Source organism: Corythoichthys intestinalis, chromosome 7, assembly GCF_030265065.1.
Source record: "Corythoichthys intestinalis isolate RoL2023-P3 chromosome 7, ASM3026506v1, whole genome shotgun sequence".
NCBI classification, from domain to species: domain Eukaryota; kingdom Metazoa; phylum Chordata; class Actinopteri; order Syngnathiformes; family Syngnathidae; genus Corythoichthys; species Corythoichthys intestinalis.
In genome coordinates, this window is record NC_080401.1 from 50,056,222 (window position 1) to 50,075,613 (window position 19,392).

At 37.5% G+C, this 19,392-nt stretch overlaps 1 protein-coding gene across 1 annotated transcript in view; it reads right to left on the reverse strand.

Annotated features, from left to right (window-relative positions):
* Positions 1–19,392, reverse strand: part of atp1b1a (ATPase Na+/K+ transporting subunit beta 1a) — a 59,363-nt gene that overhangs the window by 735 nt on the left and 39,236 nt on the right. The window contains exons 3-5 of the mRNA XM_057840853.1: positions 6,439–6,594; positions 6,178–6,362; positions 6,008–6,091 (exon numbers count right to left, since the gene is read on the reverse strand). Of these exons, the coding sequence (XP_057696836.1) occupies positions 6,008–6,091; positions 6,178–6,362; positions 6,439–6,594 (425 nt within the window). The remainder of the gene's footprint in view (positions 1–6,007; positions 6,092–6,177; positions 6,363–6,438; positions 6,595–19,392) is intronic.

Consider the following 19,392-nt stretch of genomic DNA (forward strand, 5'->3'; position numbering starts at 1 on the left):
AAATTTGTTAAAAGTCCACATTTGATGAGAAAATCTAAAAAGAAAAAAAAAAGCTAAATTTTAGCCAAAATAAAGTTAGGTTTTATATACATAAGAAATCTTGTCAGATTTTTTTTTTTTTAATGAGTTTGAGATTATCACCATAAATCCATGTTTGAGTAGAAAATGTGTTTAAAAATATAATGAATTTAGCTGAATTTCAGCCAGAATAATGTTGGGTTTTGTTTATTTATGAGAATGAATCTTTATTTTTTAATATTTTGAGTATTTTAAGATTTTGATATGGAAAGTATGGTGTTTTATTTTCAAGACGTAGAATAAGTGGTAGTAAAAAAAAGAAATTCTACCAAAACAATCCTGCGTTGGATGAAAAAATCTCAGGTCTTGCAGACATAAGAAATCTTATGAGATCCCCCGCCCCCATTTTCAAGAGTGAAAAGAATGCACGTTTTGGCAAAAAAAAAAAAAAAAAAAAAACAGTTGACGTTGTACAAGTCTGTGTTCAATGAGAAAATCTCAAGTTTAAAAAATGGCTAGATTTGGCCAAAATAGTTTTATGTACATAAGAAAAAAAATTTTTTTTTTTTTTCAAGGTTTTGAAATGGAATGACAGTTGTTTCATTTACAAGAATTAAAAAAAATTTTGGGCAAAAAAAAAAAAAAAAATTCAAAGTCCACATATAATGAGAAATTTCTCAATCAAAAAAAAAATTGGAAATTTGGCCAAAATAAGGTGACATTGCCCCCCCCCCAAAAAAAGTTGACATGTTTTGGCAAAAAAAAATAAGTCCACATTTAATGAGAAATTTCTCAATAAAAAAAATTGAAATTAAAGTGAGATTACACCCCCTCCCCCCAATTCAGAGATGGAAACATTACATTTCATTTAAGAAAAAAAAAATTGGCATGTTTAAAAAAAAAATTGAGCCAAATTTTATCCAAAATAAAGTTAGGCTTTTTATACCCAAGAAATCTTGTGAGAGATTTTTTTGGCACATTTTGGCAAAATGTGATTTGAGTAGCATTTTTTTGGATTGAAAATGGTGATATTAATCTCTATAAAGGGTTAAGAAAAAAGATTTTGGCAAACAAAAAAACAAAACAATAAAATGTGTTTAAAAATATAATGAATTTAGCTGAATTTCAGCCAGAATATAGTCTCGTTTTGTGTGCATAACAAATGGAATTATGACGTTTCATCTTCAAGAATTTTTTTTTTTTTTTTTTTTTGCACGTTATGGCAAAAAAATTTAGCCGAATTTTAGCCAAAATAAAGTTAGGTTTTGTGTACATAAGAAATCTGGTGAGATTGCACATTTGGCAAAAAAAAAAAAAAGGTCCACGTTTGATGAGAAAATGTCAATTGTTAATGTCAAAAACAAAAACAAAAAAAAAGCTGAATTTTGGCCAAAATAATCTTAGGTTTTGTATTTATGAGAATAAATCTTTATTTTTTCATATAAGACAGATAAACTTCTTTAAACGAAAAATCCAACGATGCAGTTTCAGATTCAGTTTCCATTTTATCGATGCCGGTGGACAAAAGCGTTGCTTTAAGGAAGACCGCGTTTCAAACAACGGCGTAGGTTTGCATAGGGACTAATTTTTTAAGCAACCTTATTTGCATTATATAATGAGTTCAAATAGCTAGGTCATTTAGAGTGTCTTCCCATATGTTTTAACTCATTTGCTCCCAAAAACGTATAAATACAGTGGGGCAAATAAGTATTTAGTCAACCACTAATTGTGCAAGTTCTCCCACTTGAAAATATTGTAATTGTCAACATGGGTAAACCTCAACCATGAGAGACAGAATGTGGAAGAAAATAACATTGTTTGATTTTTAAAGAATTTATTTGCAAATCATGGTGGAAAATAAGTATTTGGTCTATACCAAAAGTTCATCTCAACACTTTGTTATGTATCCTTTGTTGGCAGTGATGTTTTGGGGCTGTCGTTGGGCAACACGGACTTTCAACTCCCTCCTCACCCCGTGGCGTCAAAATGATAACAAGAACGGGGACAAAAATCCCAGAACCACACAGGGGGACCTAGTGAATGACCTACAGAGAGCTGGGACCACAGTAACAAAGGCTACTATCAGTAACACAATGCACCGCCAGGGACTCAAATCCTGCACTGCCAGACGTGTCCCCCTGCTGAAGAAAGTACACGTCCAGGCTCGTCTGCGGTTCACTAGAGAGCATTTGGATGATCCAGAAGAGGACTGGGAGAATGTGTTATGGTCAGATGAAACCAAAATAGAACTTTTTGGTAGAAACACAGGTTCTCGTGTTTGGAGGAGAAAGAATACTGAATTGCATCCGAAGAACACCATAGCCACTGTGAAGCATGGGGGTGGAAACATCATGCTTTGGGGCTGTTTTTCTGCAAAGGGACCAGGACGACTTATCTTTGTAAAGGAAAGAATGAATTGGGCCATGTATCCATAGATTTTGAGTGAAAATCTCCTTCCATCAGCAAGGGCATTGAAGATGGGACGTGGCTGGGTCTTTCAGCATGACAATGATTCCAAACACACAGCCAGGGCAACAAAGGAGTGGCTTCCTAAGAAGCATTTCAAGGTCCTGGAGTGGCTTAGCCAGTCTCCAGGTCTCAACGCCATAGAAAATCTGCGGAGGGAGATGAAAGTCCGTGTTGCCCAACGACAACCCCAGAACATCGCTGCTCGAGAGGAGATCTGCATGGAGGAAAGGGCCAAAATACCAGCAACAGTGTGTGAAAAGCTTGTGAAGAGTTACAGAAAACGTTTGGCCTCCGTTATTGCTAACAAAGGGTACATAACAAAGTATTGAGATGAACTTTTGGTATTGACCAAATACATATTTTACACCAAGATTTACAAATAAATTCTTTAAAAATTAAACAATGTGATTTTCTGTTTTTTTTTTTTCCACATTGTCTCTCATGGTTGAGGTTCACCCATGTTGACAATTACAGTTCTCTCTAATATTTTCAAGTGGGAGAACTTGCACAATTAGTGGTTGACTAAAACACTTATTTGCCCCACTGTACGTTCTATTTTTAATTGTTTCAATGTCCCAAAGACATTTTTATAAAAGACATCTCTAGGTCCTGATTCAACTGAGTTCCAAAGCACAAAGCTGAAAATCCATTTTAAAGCAATAAAACTGACCACTGGAGGGCAGTAGCGCATTTGGTAAGACCCGCAACCCGATTTAACGGCAACGAACGGCCGGGCCGCACGGTCGGAGCGCCGGCGGAATGATGCCAGGCGGCGGACAACCGAGCAGAACAACCGAGAGGACGCCCGGGATACCAGGCACTGGACGACCGAGCGGAACCACCAGTGCAGCGGAAGATGCCGTTGAGTCCGTGCTGCTCGCGAAGCAGACCCCGCAGGGAATCCGTCTTTATGAGAGAGACGGCGATGAGGGAAAAGTTTACCTGGCTGTCGCGGCGACAACAGCGTCATCTCTCAGTTAGTTATGTGTAAATAAATTGTTACTTTGCTATCAAAAGCTCTATTTGTCTTGTTCTTTGTGATATTTTGTAAAAGGAAAACAGTATTCAGATATTTGGGATGTAACTAAAGCAAAAAATAGCTGTGTTAAAATGTAAGCTTTCACAAAAAGCTCAATTTTTCTGTTTTTTTTTTCATTAGAAATTGGAAAATTGCTCAAACTAAGCTATTTTCTAATGCTGATTTCTAAAGAATGAAAAAAGATATGGACTTCATACTTACTTCAACTTCATCCCAATAAATCCAATAACATTATATATTATCAGGCCTATCGATATTAATTTTGGCACAGTGTCTCCTCTTGCACCAAATGTTTAATCTGCTGACAAAGCACAATACCTGTTGGGTTTATATTTGTTTTAGTTCAGCACTCATTGTTCAGGGGAACACATCATCAATAATATCTACTAATTGATGGTGATTGACTCAAATTTTATTTTTTTGAAAAAATAAACATGGGCACTATTTGAAGTTAAAACTGTTCTTGTCTTTGTTTTTTTCATTATCGTAATGTTCATGTCATCATGAAAATTCTGGTTAGGTCAAAGGCAAGTCTATGCAATCCACAAATAGTATTTTTGGCCTACACGTGTTAAAAAAACCCATGTGAATATACGTTTAAAAATGATATATATGTTATCGTATCGGCATCGGCTTTGAGGAGCAGGAAGTTATCGATATCGGTTTCAAAAAATGGATATCGTGCACCCCTATATCTGAAATTTAAATATGTAAACTAAAGTGCAATCACATTCGTAAATGACTGACTTCTGGTTTTTGAAATGTAAATAAACCAATCTATTTTGATAAAACAACAAAATTGCAATACTGCATTAACCATCAAAGTGAAGTCTAACTGTAACTGTAGTTTTGGAACAAAACTGAATAAGGAAAAACATTGCATTATTGCAAACTGGGTAAACTTGAGAGTAGCTGAGATCGGTCATGACAGAACATCGCTTCACTGATATCTGGCGCTATCTAGTGTCATGAATGGGTATAACGTCTAGACCGCGAATATAAGACGACCCCCACGGTTTCAGTCTTATTTCAATGCAAAAAACACCGTCTTATATTCGGGCCAAAACGGTATTTGAGAGAAAAAGCATGTTATTTTGCCTCATTCAAATCTTAATATCTGAACATTTAAATATGTAAACTAAAGTGCAATCACATTCGTAAATGAATGACTTTTGGTTAGGGTTGTTCCGATCATGTTTTTTTGCTCCCGATCCGATCGTTTTAGTTTGAGTATCTGCGGAGCCCGATATTTCCCGATCCAATTGCTTTTTTTTTGCTCCCGATTCAATTCCAATCATTCCCGATAATTTTTCCCGATCATGTACATTTTGGCAATGCATTAAGAAAAAAATGAATAAAACTCGAATATATACATTCAACATACAGTACATAAGTACTGTATTTGTTTATTATGACAATAAATCCTCAAGATGGCATTTACATTATTAACATTCTTTCTGTGAGAGGGATCCACGGATAGAAAGACTTGTGACTTTGTATATTGTGACTAAATATTGCCATCTAGTGTAGTTGTTGAGCTGTCAGTAAATGATACTGTAGCCATGCCCAAAGGCATGATGGGAAGTGGAACCATGACAAGTGAAACAACAACTGTGCGTAATGCTACCAATTCATATATCTTCTCTGCGATGGGATATAATTCAAGGTGTTAAGAAAAAGATCAATTGTTACCTTGCTTCCCCACATTGCTTCCCATGATATTACTCATCATAGGGAGAGGGATTGTAAGGCTTTAGCCAATTAAAATAAGGCTCTAAAGGCTGCCAAAATTCAATCTACTCAATTTACGCTGCCTTTAAGTTCTCTATAATGGCAAAACGGCACCACTACAGATGGAGCGCGACAATGCATGAGTGGGTCATGCAGCGCATGCATTAATTGCGTTAAATATTTTAACGTGATACATTTATAAAAAAAAATTAATTACCGCCGTAATTGGGATAAGTTTGATAACCCTACCTTAAGCCTAAACTAAAGACTCTGGATAAGTGTAACATATAATGTCTGTAATGTTAAATACAATTAGAAAGTGATTTAAATTAAAAAAAAAAAAAAAATTTTTTTTAAAGGCATGGCCGATATTTTTTTGCCGATTCCGATACTTTGAAAATGACGTGATCGGACCCGATCGATCGGAACATCTCTAGTCATGACAGAACATCGCTTCAATGATATCTGGCGCCATCTAGCGTCGTGAATGGGTATAATGTCTAGACCGCGAATATAAGACGACCCCCACTTTTTCAGTCTTATTTCAATGCAAAAAAAAAAAAAAACACTGTCTAATATTCTGGCCAATACGGGAATTTAAGAAATTGATAGAAACTATGCAATTTTTTTACCCTGTTTGGAACAGGAATCGAAACATAAAATCAGAATCGTTTAATGTTGAAACGATGTCCAACCCTAGCCATCAATGGCAGGGAATGAGTTAAAATGACCAATCGGTTTGGGACTCACCTTGTTCTTACAGAAAATGGGCACTGAGTTGGGTGAGACTTTGGCCTGAATTTGCGGAGGCAATCCCTCGCTACTCTCGGGTGCCTGCGATCAAACAAACAAAATGGCCGACGGTGAGGCGACAAAGAATGCAGACCTTCATTTATTTTGGGGGGGGAAATCTTAGCCACCTTGGGCCTGAAGTTGACGATCCGGTTCAGTTTGATGATAATGCAAGGCTCTCCGGACCGGAAACCGAAGGTTTCGTCGCTCTGGCCCGAGCAGCTTTGCAGCCAGGACCGTCGGTACATGCAAGCTTTGCGCTGGCTCTTGTCCTTCTCCATGCTGTCGCGTTCGATGTAAGGTCCGGCTGTGTCTGCGCAGTGACACAGTTCCAGAACATATTTGTACACCGAAAGAAGCCATTTTTATGGGGGTGGCTAAAAACTTGCCTCCGCAGTCTTCGTATTTCATCAGGTCGGTTTGGCGGTCGTCGTCGTACAGCGTGAGGAAATTTTTCATGCTCGACACGTACTTCTGGTACGAGTTGGCGTCAGTCATGTTGAATGATATCTCCGATTTTTCCGAACGCGGCGTATGTGATAGACCTGTAAAAAAAAAACGATAAAAACTTCAGAAAGTTCAGAAATGGGAGGACTTTTGGCTTCGAAATTCTTGAAAAATAAGCTTTCATTTCTCTGGTTTTCTGATTCATAAAAATCACTCATATTTATTAAACTGTTAAAGGTTTGATTCGTTTACAGATCAGTGGTAAAAAAGAAGGGCTGTCAAACGATTAAAATTTTTAATCGAGTTAATCACAGCTTAAAAATTAATCGTAATTAATCGCAATTCAGACTATCTATAAACTATGCCATATTTTTCTGTAAATTATTGTTGGAATGGAAAGATAAGACACAAGACCGATATATACATTCAACATACTGTACATAAGTACTGTATTTGTTTATTATAACAATAAATCAACAAGATGGCATTAACATTATTAACATTCTCTTAAAGCGATCCATGGATAGAAAGACTTGTAGTTCTCAAAGATAAATGTTAGTACAAGTTATAGAAATTTTATATTAAAAACCCCTGTTAATGTTTTCGTTTTATTAAAATTTGTAAAATTTTCAATCAAAAAATTAACCAGGAGCTCGCCATTGTTGATGTCAATAATTACACCATGCTCACTCATGGTACTAACTAGGGTTGTTCCGATCATGTTTTCTTGCTCCCGATCCGATCCCAATCGTTTTAGTTTGAGTATCTGCCGATCCCGATATTTCCCGATCCGATTGCTTTTTTTTGCTCCCGATTCAATTCCAATTATTCCCGATAATTTTTCCCGATCATATACATTTTGGCAATGCATTAAGAAAAAAATGAATAAAACTCGGACGAATATATTCATTCAACATACAGTACATAAGTACTGTATTTGTTTATTATGACAATAAATCCTCAAGATGGCATTTACATTATTAACATTCTTTCTGTGAGAGGGATCCACGGATAGAAAGACTTGTGACTTTGTATATTGTGACAAAATATTGCCATCTAGTGTATTTGTTGAGCTTTTAGTAAATGATACTGTAGCCATGCCCAAAGGCATGATGGGAAGTGGAACCATGACAAGTGAAACCACGACTGTGTGTAGTGCTACCAATTCATATATCTTTTCTGCGATGGGATATAATTCAAGGTGTTAAGAAAAAGATCAATTGTTACCTTGCTTCCCCACATTGCTTCCCATGATAGTACTAATCATAAGGCTCTAAAGGCTGCCAAAATTCAATCTACTCAATTTACGCTGCCTTTAAGATCTCTTTATTGGCAAAACGGCGCCACTGCAGATGGAGCACGACAATGCGTGAGTGGGTCGTGCAGTGCATGCATTAATTGCGTTAAATATTTTTTTGCTCCCGATTCAACTCCAATCATTCCCAATAATTTTTCCCGATCATTTACATTTTGGCAATGCATTAAGAAAAAAATGAATAAAACTCGGGACGGATATATTCATTCAACCTACAGTACATCAGTACTGTATTTGTTTATTATGACAATAAATCCTCAAGATGGCATTTACATTGTTAACATTCTTTCTGTGAGAGGGATCCACAGATAGAAAGACTTGTATTTCTTAAAGGATAAATGTGACTTTGTAAATTGTGACTAAATATTGCCATCTAGTGTATTTGTTGAGCTTTCAGTAAATGATGCTGTAGCCATTTAACTTCTGCCCAAATGCATGATGGGAAGTGCAACCATGACTGTGCGTCGTGGTACCAATTGATATATCTTCTCTGCGTTGGGAAATAACATAGGGTGTTAAGAAAAAGATAACTACTACCTTTCTTCCCCACATTGCTTCTCACAATTATTCTAATCGTTGGGAGAGGGATTGTAAGGCTTTAGCCATTTAAAAAAAGGCTCCAAAGGCTGCCAAAATTCTCTCTACTCATTTTACGCTGCCTTTTAGCTCTATATACTGTATGGGTAAAACGGCGCCATTATAGATTGAACGCGACAATGCGTGAGTGGGTCGTACAGCGCATGCGTTAATTGCGTTAAATAATGTAACGTGATAAATGTAAAAAATATTAATTCTTGCCGTTAACGCGATAAATTTGATAACCCTACCTTAAGCTTAAATTAAAGACTCTGGAAGAGTGTAACATATTATGTCTGTAACGTTAAATACTATTAGAAAATGATTTAATTAAAAAATATATATATATTAAAAAAAGGCATGTCCGATACTTTGAAAATGACGTGATCGGACCCGATCGATCGGCATCTCTAGTACTAACCCATAAAATCAGTTGGACCCAAGCGCCAGCAGAGGGCGCCAAATGCCAAAAAACAAGTAACAAGCAGACATTACACTGTACTCTCATCTAATCTGTTTGAGCGGGGCATGTGCGTTAATTGCGTCAAATATTTTAACGTGGTTAATTTAAAAAATTAATTACCGCCCGTTAACGCGATAATTTTGACAGCCCTATAAAAAAGTTAGTTTTGTTTGATATCGTCTAGGGCTGCAGCTATCGAATATTTTAATAATCGAGTAATCGACTGAAAATTCTATCGATTAATCGAGTAATCGGATAAAAAATATATTTTTTTTTTAGGTAAAGAGTAATTATAAATATACATGACAAAACAAGACATTTAATCTAATATTGAACCATTTTCAGTTAATCAATGTCTTCATTTTCAATGTACAATGTTGAAAACAGCCAACTATTGCATCTCAGGTGTACTTTCGGATGACAGAAGCCCTGCCTCGCATCGAAGTCATCTACCTTAGGTACGCTATTTTCGGCTTGAACTCCTCAAGCTGGGTCCGATGGCTGGCTGGAGCCCTGGTGGCCATTATTCTTGCTTCATCATGCTTTTATGCCATTGGCGTAATCACCTGTCACTCAAACACGTCGGAAGTAGCAGCGAAGTTGGATCTTTGTGCCAAAATGATTCAACCAAAACTTTTTCTACTTAAAAAAAAAAGTGCCTTCAAAACTTTTAGTACTCCAAATAAAAAATGAGTTCGAAAGTGACACTTCAATAATATATAATATATATATATAGATATAGATATATATGGCGGAAAACACAGACCCCTGTGTGTGATTTTAGCCATTCTAAGTGGAATTGAATGTGGGGGTGTCCTAATTTACTCCTCAACAGAAATTGCATTTATTTAAAATGACATTTTACAGAAAGTTATACTTTTTTTTTCAGTTTTAATTTTTTAGTTCTATTACTTGAATCTCTTAAGATTGTAAAAATTGATATTAAATATCTATATGACCAAATATGTTAGACACAGGCTTTCATAGGGTCTCCTAATTTTTTCACATGACTGTATATAAATTTTCCACCTCATTTTATAGACTTACTTGACCTGAAACACGAAGAAATTACATTGAACAAATATTTTCTGCATAACTAGGACGTAAAATCTGAAATTTAGAAAATTAACAATAATTTACTAATTTTAGCAAAACCAAATGTTTATTTTTAGTGCCACTTTTTCATTAAGCTGGAACCTAAGCAGCACAAATAAAATGAGTACGAGCCAGGAACAGAATTTAAATTTTTTTTTTATATAACATGGTGTAATCGTCGCTGTTTACTCAAAATATTTTTGGCTCTAAAATTCAGAAATGTTAGTCCAAAAATAAAGGTTCCCATTTTTTCCCAACAATTTCCAATGAACACTGACAGACGAGCACATATTGTAGCATCTACAAGGACAATGCCAACTTCCTGTTGATACTTTCAATTAATTACACTCACTTGGAGGCCACGTACTGAGTTTTAAAAAAAATTCGTAAGAGTTTAGGAGGATGCTCGCCATTAACACTAGCCTAATGCTAACACTACGAGTTACATTTAGTGTGTGATGATCACTCAGCACAGACCTTTAAAGGCTAAAGCAACATTGCATATTCACTTGCCAAGACAAAACAAATCTTACTGTGTGTTGCAAAACAAACAGGCGGGGAGAGGAGAGAGGACACTGGTGAGTTGGGGTTGGAGGAGTGGAACACGTCACATGTCACACAACCAGACACTGCTACTATGCAGGCTGACTACACATAAAAATGTCACACAGTCTAGCATATCATGTGATTCACTGTTTTATTTCATAATGATAAAAAGTTTTTTTCAAAATCTTCCTACAGTTACAAGAGACAACAGTGAAACAAATACTATCTGCCAAAAAAAAGATAAATTTCATTGCAACTGTTTTATTTGACATTTATTTGAGAGAGATTTACGATGGGACAAGAGAAAACTTTGCATTGTATTCCAGACTTACTGACATTTAAGAATATTTTAAAGCGTTCTATTCACCTATTTTTTTTTCAGATTTTGTTTCAGGGTTTAACAAAATCAGGAATCTGCAAAAAAAAACAATGATAGCTACTTAACACCGTATTCCTTGTCCAGCTTTTTTTAATCACAGTTTTTGGTTCCAAAGCACATTTTTAAGTTAAAATACAATATACAGTAACAGTTATTATAATTTGATTCATTGAGCTAATCAGTCAATTACAAAATGCTTGCAAACATCCACTTTTGCTTTGGAAATAAACTCATAACAACAATAATCAGTGATTAGTCGAGTTTACATTTACAAATTATTGATATAAGAGCATAGACTTCACTATCAGTTGACGAGACACGGGGTTCGGGGCCTATCCGTAGGGGCCTATTTTCAAAAACTTAAAATTCAAATATTTTCTAAAACAAAGCTGCTAGCGACCTAAAACCAAAACAAGCACCTCCCTTAAGCATATATGAGTCTCCATGGGCAGTAGCATCAAAAAATTCAAAGCCCTTCCCTAATAAAATCCTGATTAATAATTTTTTATGTAAGTATAACAAATCTTAAAATGGCTATAAAATTCTCGAATTTTAAGCTAGATGCACACAAATCACCAAATGCAGAGATAATCACCTACAGTTGTGGTCAAAAGTTTACATACACTTGTGAAGAACATAATGTCATGGCTCTCTTGAGTTTCCAGTTATTTCTACAACTCAGATTTTTCTCCGATAGAGTGATTGGAACAGATACTTCTTTGTCACAAAAAACATTCATGAAGTTTGGTTCTTTTATGACTTTATTATGGGTGAACAGTCTAAATGCTTCGGTAAAAGCAAAAAACAGGCAGTTATCGTTCATTTTTAGGGCTGCAGCTATCGAATATTTTAGTAATCGAGTAATCGACTGAAAATTCTATCGATTAATCGAGTAATCGGATAAAACATTTTTTTAGGTAAAGAGCAATTATAAATAGAGATGAGATAACAAGACATTTCATCTAATATTGAACCACTTTCAGTCAATCAATGACTTTATTTTCGATGTACATTGTTGAAAACGGCCAACAATTGCATCTCAAATGTGACTTAAAAAAAAAAAAAAAAAGACTAATTCACTGCTTTCACTCAAAAAACTTTTAGATCTTATAAACTATATATATATTTCTTACCTAAAAATGTAATTATGCTTGATAACACACATCACTTAAAAGTTGGGTGTTTTTCCCACGTTTTTCAATTGAATTTCCACTTGTGTTAAGCTATGAGTTCTAGTTAAGTTTTAAGTTATTCTAAACTTTAAGTCATGATAGGATTTTGAGTTTTTGCAGTAAAAAATAAATGTTGTGCTGTATTGGAGCACACTAGGCACCAGTGCTACTTGGTGTTTTATCCAGCAATGACTACTGAGCTAACACTTAGCATTATTAAGTTTTTATTTTACACCCTAATAACTCTACAGCGCTGTTTTCACAGATTAAATAAAGCCTGTATGTAAGAGTTAGCCACGCATCGACAGTAGTCATAATGAATAGAAACCTAGCCCTCTGCAGGGCTAACGTTACGTTAGCGAGTGGCCGTAACGTTAATCTTATTTATGAGCGCTGAGAAGTGTACTGCTTTAAGATGGCGGCTGTTTTATTAACGCCGCCTAGTCGGTCATTTCGAATCTAGTTCTGCGTACATGTGATATCTATGACACGCATACAGACGCTACCTGCTACCACGTAGCAACATGCGGCCGTAGTTTTTAGCAACTTCGGCGCAGTTTGTAATGGCTGTCGGCTGCAATAAGGTCTTTTTTTTATTGCTTCTTCCTCTACGCGCGTGACGTCAGCGCGTTGTTCCGCATTAAAAGTAGTCCGGGCAAAACGTGATTCTTAGAGCTGGCAAAATTAAACGATTCCTCGAGGTGAATAAAATTACTCGGATCAGTTTTTAAACTCGAGTTACTCGAGTTGCTCGAGTATTCGTTTCAGCTCTATTCATTTTACATAAATAATTCAAGCCCAAGTTACGGTAGGCCTATTGTATAATCAACCTGGCGGCCGTCACAAAACAAAGAGCTTTTTATGTTGAGAATTCTTTTAAATAAATGCTTAAATCGCGGAATTTCTATATATATGGACGTAAAACTGTCTAGATTCCTGGTTAAAAGCAAAAAACGGGCAGTTTTCATTCATTTTACCTATATATTTCTGGCCAAAGTTACATTAATTTTATCCATTGATTTTTTTTTTCATAACGTTTCAACTTGGTGCTATTTATTATAATAATTACCTTGAATCCTCCACCAAAACACTCTTGAGACATTCCTGACTGCTTGTATGCAGTAAAACCTTCGTCCTATTCCCACCTAAATCCGGCGTTAGAACGCAGCGTGTTTGAGTTTATCACAGTGAAAGCCAACTCAACGTTCTGCCTGGGTAGGCCCCCTACGGGAAGGCGTGGCGCAATTTCTGTGGGAGATGTTTTGTCAACTGATGGTGGAGTCTATGATAACAGCAAATAAGGTGATTTACATATGAACCTTTTTGTCAATTAATTGTGAAAAATGATTGCTGATTTGTCGACTATCAAAATAAATCCTAGTAAATACCCAGGTTGACTTTGACTGCACCATCCTACACTGGTTCTTTACACACAAGAAAAAAGCCGTGAAAATTCTGCCTGAACAGTGTAGAAGAGCCTTTCCATGACTACAACAGACACGCACAGGAACCGTAGCGCTCTTTAGAAATGATGAAAAGCGTGCCATAAAACCTGACCTTGGACTATTTTGAGCCAAGCATTGTCATAATATTTTATTAAGAGAGTGGAAACTGTTTCAAATTGTGGGAAAAAAAGCCTACTTGAGTATCCCTTAAGTGTTCTCTGCTGGTACTTCCCCTTCCTGCCATCTTTGTTATCAGACGGAAACGCTAGTAGTAGAGCCGTGCAGATTTGACACACGTGTGTTTCTCGTGAGTGCACCCCCTCCACCCGTCACTTCTTCACAATGGAAACTTTTTATAAAACAAAAAAACCTCCCCCGTTTCCTTTATCAGTCACAGCGCTGGAAAGCAGAGTCGTCAGTCGCCGGTCTCGACAGGCAGTAAACTAAAACCGCGAGGAGCTTCACAATAGCCTCTAAAAATACCGCCCGAACATGTGCTGCTGCCGTTTCTAAATGAAAGCTTACGCATTACAGAGAGCATTTTGTCCCGCTAATCAACAAGCTTAGAGAGGCCTTGCGCCGCGGTGGCACAACAACAAGCCTCTCCGTGCCCGCAACACTTCCTGACGGCATCGACGAGTTGCCATGTGAGTGAAGGACAAAATGGCTGAAGCCATCTAAGGTCAGAGAGATGCAGCCTCGGGTATTAGAGATCGACCGATATGGGATTTTCAGGACCGATACCGATTACTATTGGCTAGAGAGGGGCCGATAACCGATTCTTGGAGCTGAAATTCATTTGCAGTAAAAGTGTAAAAATTGGCGTAAAAAATGTAATAATGCATGCACTGAAATGCTTTGAAATGTCTAAAGCATGTTTATTGAATAACACAAATAGAAAATAATAGCTAATACATAGACTTCACTATCAGATGACGAGACAGCTCCTACAGACTTTACGCCACGGATTCCAGTAGGGGTCCTGGCCAGGCAGAGCGTCATGGCAGCTTTCACTGCGATGAACTCAAACACGCTGTGTTCTAACTAGGGGTGTGACAATATATCGATAAGATGATAAATCACGATACTTTGTAGCCCAAAGGTTTATCGATACACTCCCACCAAGAATCGATATATCTGTTTAAAAAGGTGTCGCTGTTTAATAAAGGAACACAGGTTGCCACCAAAATCTTTCATTAGAATACTGTCAACATTAGCTCATTTGCTGCCATTGACAACAATAGACATCAAATTCATTTTGCCTGGTTTGGGAGTCTATTAGGGGTGCAACGGTCAGGCATGAAAATGGGTCAGGGGTTAAAAAGGTGAGAAGGGTGTGGAGGAAATATGTTCCAGTACACTGTACACCCCAACAAAATATTGAGCTCTGTCGACCCACACTGTGTTTCAGCAGGGCCGTGCAGAGACCGGTGGAGGGGCTGGTGCTCGTAGATCAAAAGGGGCACATGAACAAGTATTTAATACACCTTAAAACAACATAACTTCAATTTTAACCAGCTTTAGATAATAATTGGCTGTGACTGTGACATACTTTAATTGGGAGGGGGCAAGAGTGAATAGAAATCAAAACTGTCATCCACACTTTCTGGCTATGACTCAGTCAGTCTGCCTCTTTTCTTCCTTCAACCTCTGCATCGAAACTTCCTTTCTCAACTTGTTCATCTGAGAACAAACCACATCAAATGGTCACTGAGCCACCAACAGCACAGTTTTCTCAAAACTATTATTTCATTATTATCCATACTTAACAACTCTAGCACCTAATGATTAATAAAGCAATGACATAAAATCTTATAGAAAAATAACAATGTAATTGTGTTTATAATTGTATTTAATACCCGACTATCCTTGCAAACCTGTTCTTACCAGGTCTGCTATTCACCCAGCTGATGAGGTATCCACTGCCTTTAGCAGCCTCATCCAACTCCTTTTTTTATCCCTCAATCTCCTTTCCCTACGAGGCATGTCTATGTAATGAAATATAAATATTTATAAAAAAAAAAAAAAAAAAAAACAGACTCCCCGGTGGCTTTTAGTTTTAAAGCTTTCTTAATTTCTTTCTCTCTAAATAACGATGGAGGTAGATTTGTGTTTTTATTATTCAATCAAAAAACAAAGTTAACTTCTATCAAAAACAAAGTTGCTTCAATCAAAATACAGTTATACTTTTAATCCCCAAAAAGTCACTTCAATTAAAAAAAAATTGTTTTTGATTGCAAAAATAAAAAAATTAATTTGAGACAAAAAAAGCATTTGAAAACTATTTTTCTTGATTGAAACAAATTTTTCCATTGAAGTAATGTTGTTTTGTGTTTGGGCCACATTTTGGCTAGGACATTTGTTTTTTTATTATTCAATCAAATAAGTTGCTTCAAACAAAAAAATATATATATAAAACGAAAAACTTTGCACATGTGTCAATCACCGTTTAACAAAGCCTGAGAGGGTGTGAGTAGACTCAGTATGAAGCATTTAATAAAGCCAAGCATTTTCTTACTACTTTATTCTTGTGTAAAAATAATTCGGTGGGGCAGTAACATGTTTAAAACTTATCATAATTCTTACATTTTGAAGTGCTTGAAAACCATTTATAAATGATACTTTGGTGAAAAAAGTGAAAAAACATGCCTTATATAGAGGTATCTTTTTTCCAATGTAAAATCTGAATAAATACATTGAACACACACACAAAAAAATGGGGGGGGGGGGGGGGGGGGGGGGGGGCTACTTCGCGGTTTTCACTTATTGCGGCGGGTTCTGGTCCCCATTAACCGCGAAAAACGAGGGATCCCTGTATTTCTGAAAAGCTTTAAGAAGCAAGAGTCATTCCCACCACTCGTCGGGCCGGTGTTGTGCCGACACCGGCCGTCAGCTCAAGTCCCAGCCGAAAATAACGCGTCTAAGGCAGACGATGGGAGCGATGCGATGCGAGGCGACCCCCCAATCCGAGAGCATGCCACTTAATTTGACTCAACAGTGTGTTTCTTTGTTTATATTACCGCTAAATACACAAGCTTGACGCCAATTTAACGGGAGCTATTTTTTTTCATGGGAGATTTGGCTAGCTCTGGCAGTGTTCAACGCAAGCTGCAACGAATGGCATTAACTTTTTTATATCGCAAAATGTGAAAACGATTGAAACCATTACTCACCAAATTCAATCTGCTGGCAAATACAGCCAAGTGTGTAGGCTGCGCTCTGGTCTGCCCCGGTGTGGATATGGCCTGCTTTTTGTTTTCGCAGCTTTGCAATGCAACCAAAGGCTCGCCGAGCACTCCTTGTTTCACGTAAGGAGTGCATGCGTTTGGAATAATGGCACGCAGCTTGGGCCGATGATTGGTTCTCGTCAGCGAAGCATCTCGAAGGATTTGCTGACTGTCCGTGTCACTTTTTTAAAGAACCGATGAGTTTACGTACTAAGTTAATCACATGATGATAATAATAATAATAATTAAATAAAACCTCCCGAACCCCCTTCTCCCAAAAAGAATTTCTCCTCGGATCTACGCAATTCACGTAGGTCGCCCTTTTTGACTTCAAAACGGCAAATTTCGCCGAAAGGTGAGAGATTTTCATGCCTGAACGGTTCAGTTAGCCCACGGTTCGGTTTGAACCTCGGTTTTGGGATCACGGTTTTGGTTCGGTTTGCGTTTTTTTTTTTTTTTAAACTGCCTTTATTTTGCTTAAAAAAAAAGAAATAAACACTTAAAATGTAAACATTTTCGACTGTTAAAATGCCTCTTACCTCTTTGGCTAGTTTAGTGACTGACTACTGAAATACACACACAGTAGTAAAAAAGTTACTTGGCAAACTAACTGTTGATACCTTTCATGTTATTTTTTGTTTTTTTTTTTCATTAAAAAAAACAAAAACAAAAAAAAAGCATGCTAACCTTTGCTATGTTTGGAGGTCATTTAATGTTTTGAATTAACCGTTAAAGTTGATAAAATTGCTCCCGTTTTTGCATTAGTTCCCTTCTGTCTACTTTTGACATGTGAAAATTTTAAAACTGTTTCATCCTTTAAAGATACTCAAGTCAAGATTTTGCGGATTTAGGAGTATTTTAGATAAAAAGTTGCCTAGGTTCGCTCGTAAGGTTTACTACAACAGAGCCTTTCTGAGAAGTTTACTGCTCTAAAATAGCAGCTGTTTACTAACGCTACCAAATCTGTCATTTCGCATGAAGTTCTATATGCATGAGATATCTAGGCGTAGATTGTATGTTGTCGGCTAAGTCAGGTAATATTGGAGCCACCTAGCCTAGCATCGCGTTTGCTACAGCGTCTTAACACTCTTCCCTCTCCAAGTCTTTGACTTTTCTCACGTCATTCAACCAACGCATTGTCTCGTTGCAGAATCCGTGCCCAAAACCGAACGGATGAAAAAAAAAAAAAACGTAATGCACGAAAAACATGCAGATTTTGAACGTAATGCACGGCGTACACATTTAAAAATGAGTGCTCACTTGTACAAATTACGACGAGACCGTACAATTTGACAGGTATGAATTATAGTGGACCGTCACAGTTAGGTAGTAGCACGGGACGTCCAACTTCCAACTATCAGTGGTCAGGGCGAAACTATGTGCTTTAGCGAAATCATCTTTGATGGCTTTGCGTGCCATTTCGTAAATGTCGGGGATTACGTTGTTGGAGAAATATGTCCGCGAGGGAACAATGTAACGCGGGTCAAGCGTTGCAAATAAATTAACGAAGCCCGCTGTGTGTTTTCACTGGTGTCATCTTCGAGGTTGTCCTACCCTGAGAAAGTAATATCTGTGGGTGATGCCGGCTGAGGTGCCGGAGTTATGTTATAAAAGTGTTGCCATTAGCATGGGGAACAAGCGCTGACCAATGCTTGGCTTTTTTTTTTCTTCAATATTTTCTCTCCCTCCGCATTGTAATCCACGGGGAAACCAAAATGTTGCCACACCGCAGATTTGAGAGAAGCCGGTGCTTCCTCAAAATTAGGTCTCTCCACTCCTCCGCTCGCCATAGCTATTTGTTTTCTTTCTTGTTTCACTTTCACTTCGCTCGTAAGCGAGAGAGGGCGTTACTCGGCTTCTATTACACAGGTGCTTGACAGCGATCCGACATTTACTTACGGGGCGGGAATTTCTCCACAGCGGTGCTTCACGTCACACACAGGCACACAGAGCTCGATCAATTCATTCCACAAGCGTTCGGAATACATTAATTGCAAAACCGAAAAGGCGCGGTTCATAAAGACGTATTGAACCGTACAGGGCAAACCATACGGTTCGGCTTTGAACCGCAAACCGTTGCACCGCTGGTGTTTACTAACCTTTAATTTTTTTATATATGCGAAATCATATTGGAGGTATTGCCTCCTCGTCAGCCACTCTCCGCAAACATGTTTTACATGTCAGTTGGCCCTCCTCCTCTAAGCTTTTCTGTGGCCGAAGTTTTCCCATACCAGCGATTTAGTTTTTTTCGTTAGGGGAAAAAGTTCAGGAGTTTTAGCTCCTCCAGCCATTGTGTTGCACAGCTGACTCACTGACACTGAGCAACAATCGGTGGGGGTGGGGGGGGGGGGTATTTGAGCCTTAGAGCTAGCTGCAAGCGAAGGATTTCTCCATGAATTTTTGGGACATAAAAAATAGCTAATACCTTAGGGACGGTATGGCGTAATTTTTTTGCGGTTTCGAAACCTTAACATTTTCATACCAAGGTATACCTTGAAACCGGTAATCAGCACATGTCTAGTCATGTCACTCATGTGAGATGTGCTGCGCCTCTCCCTTCACTCTCTTCACCGGACTTTAGGATGCGTCTACAGCTAGGATGTGCTCCATCTTGCTTATTTGGAAATACAGTAAGATATTTTTTTCTTGGCAAGAGAGAATATGCAATGCTGCTTTAG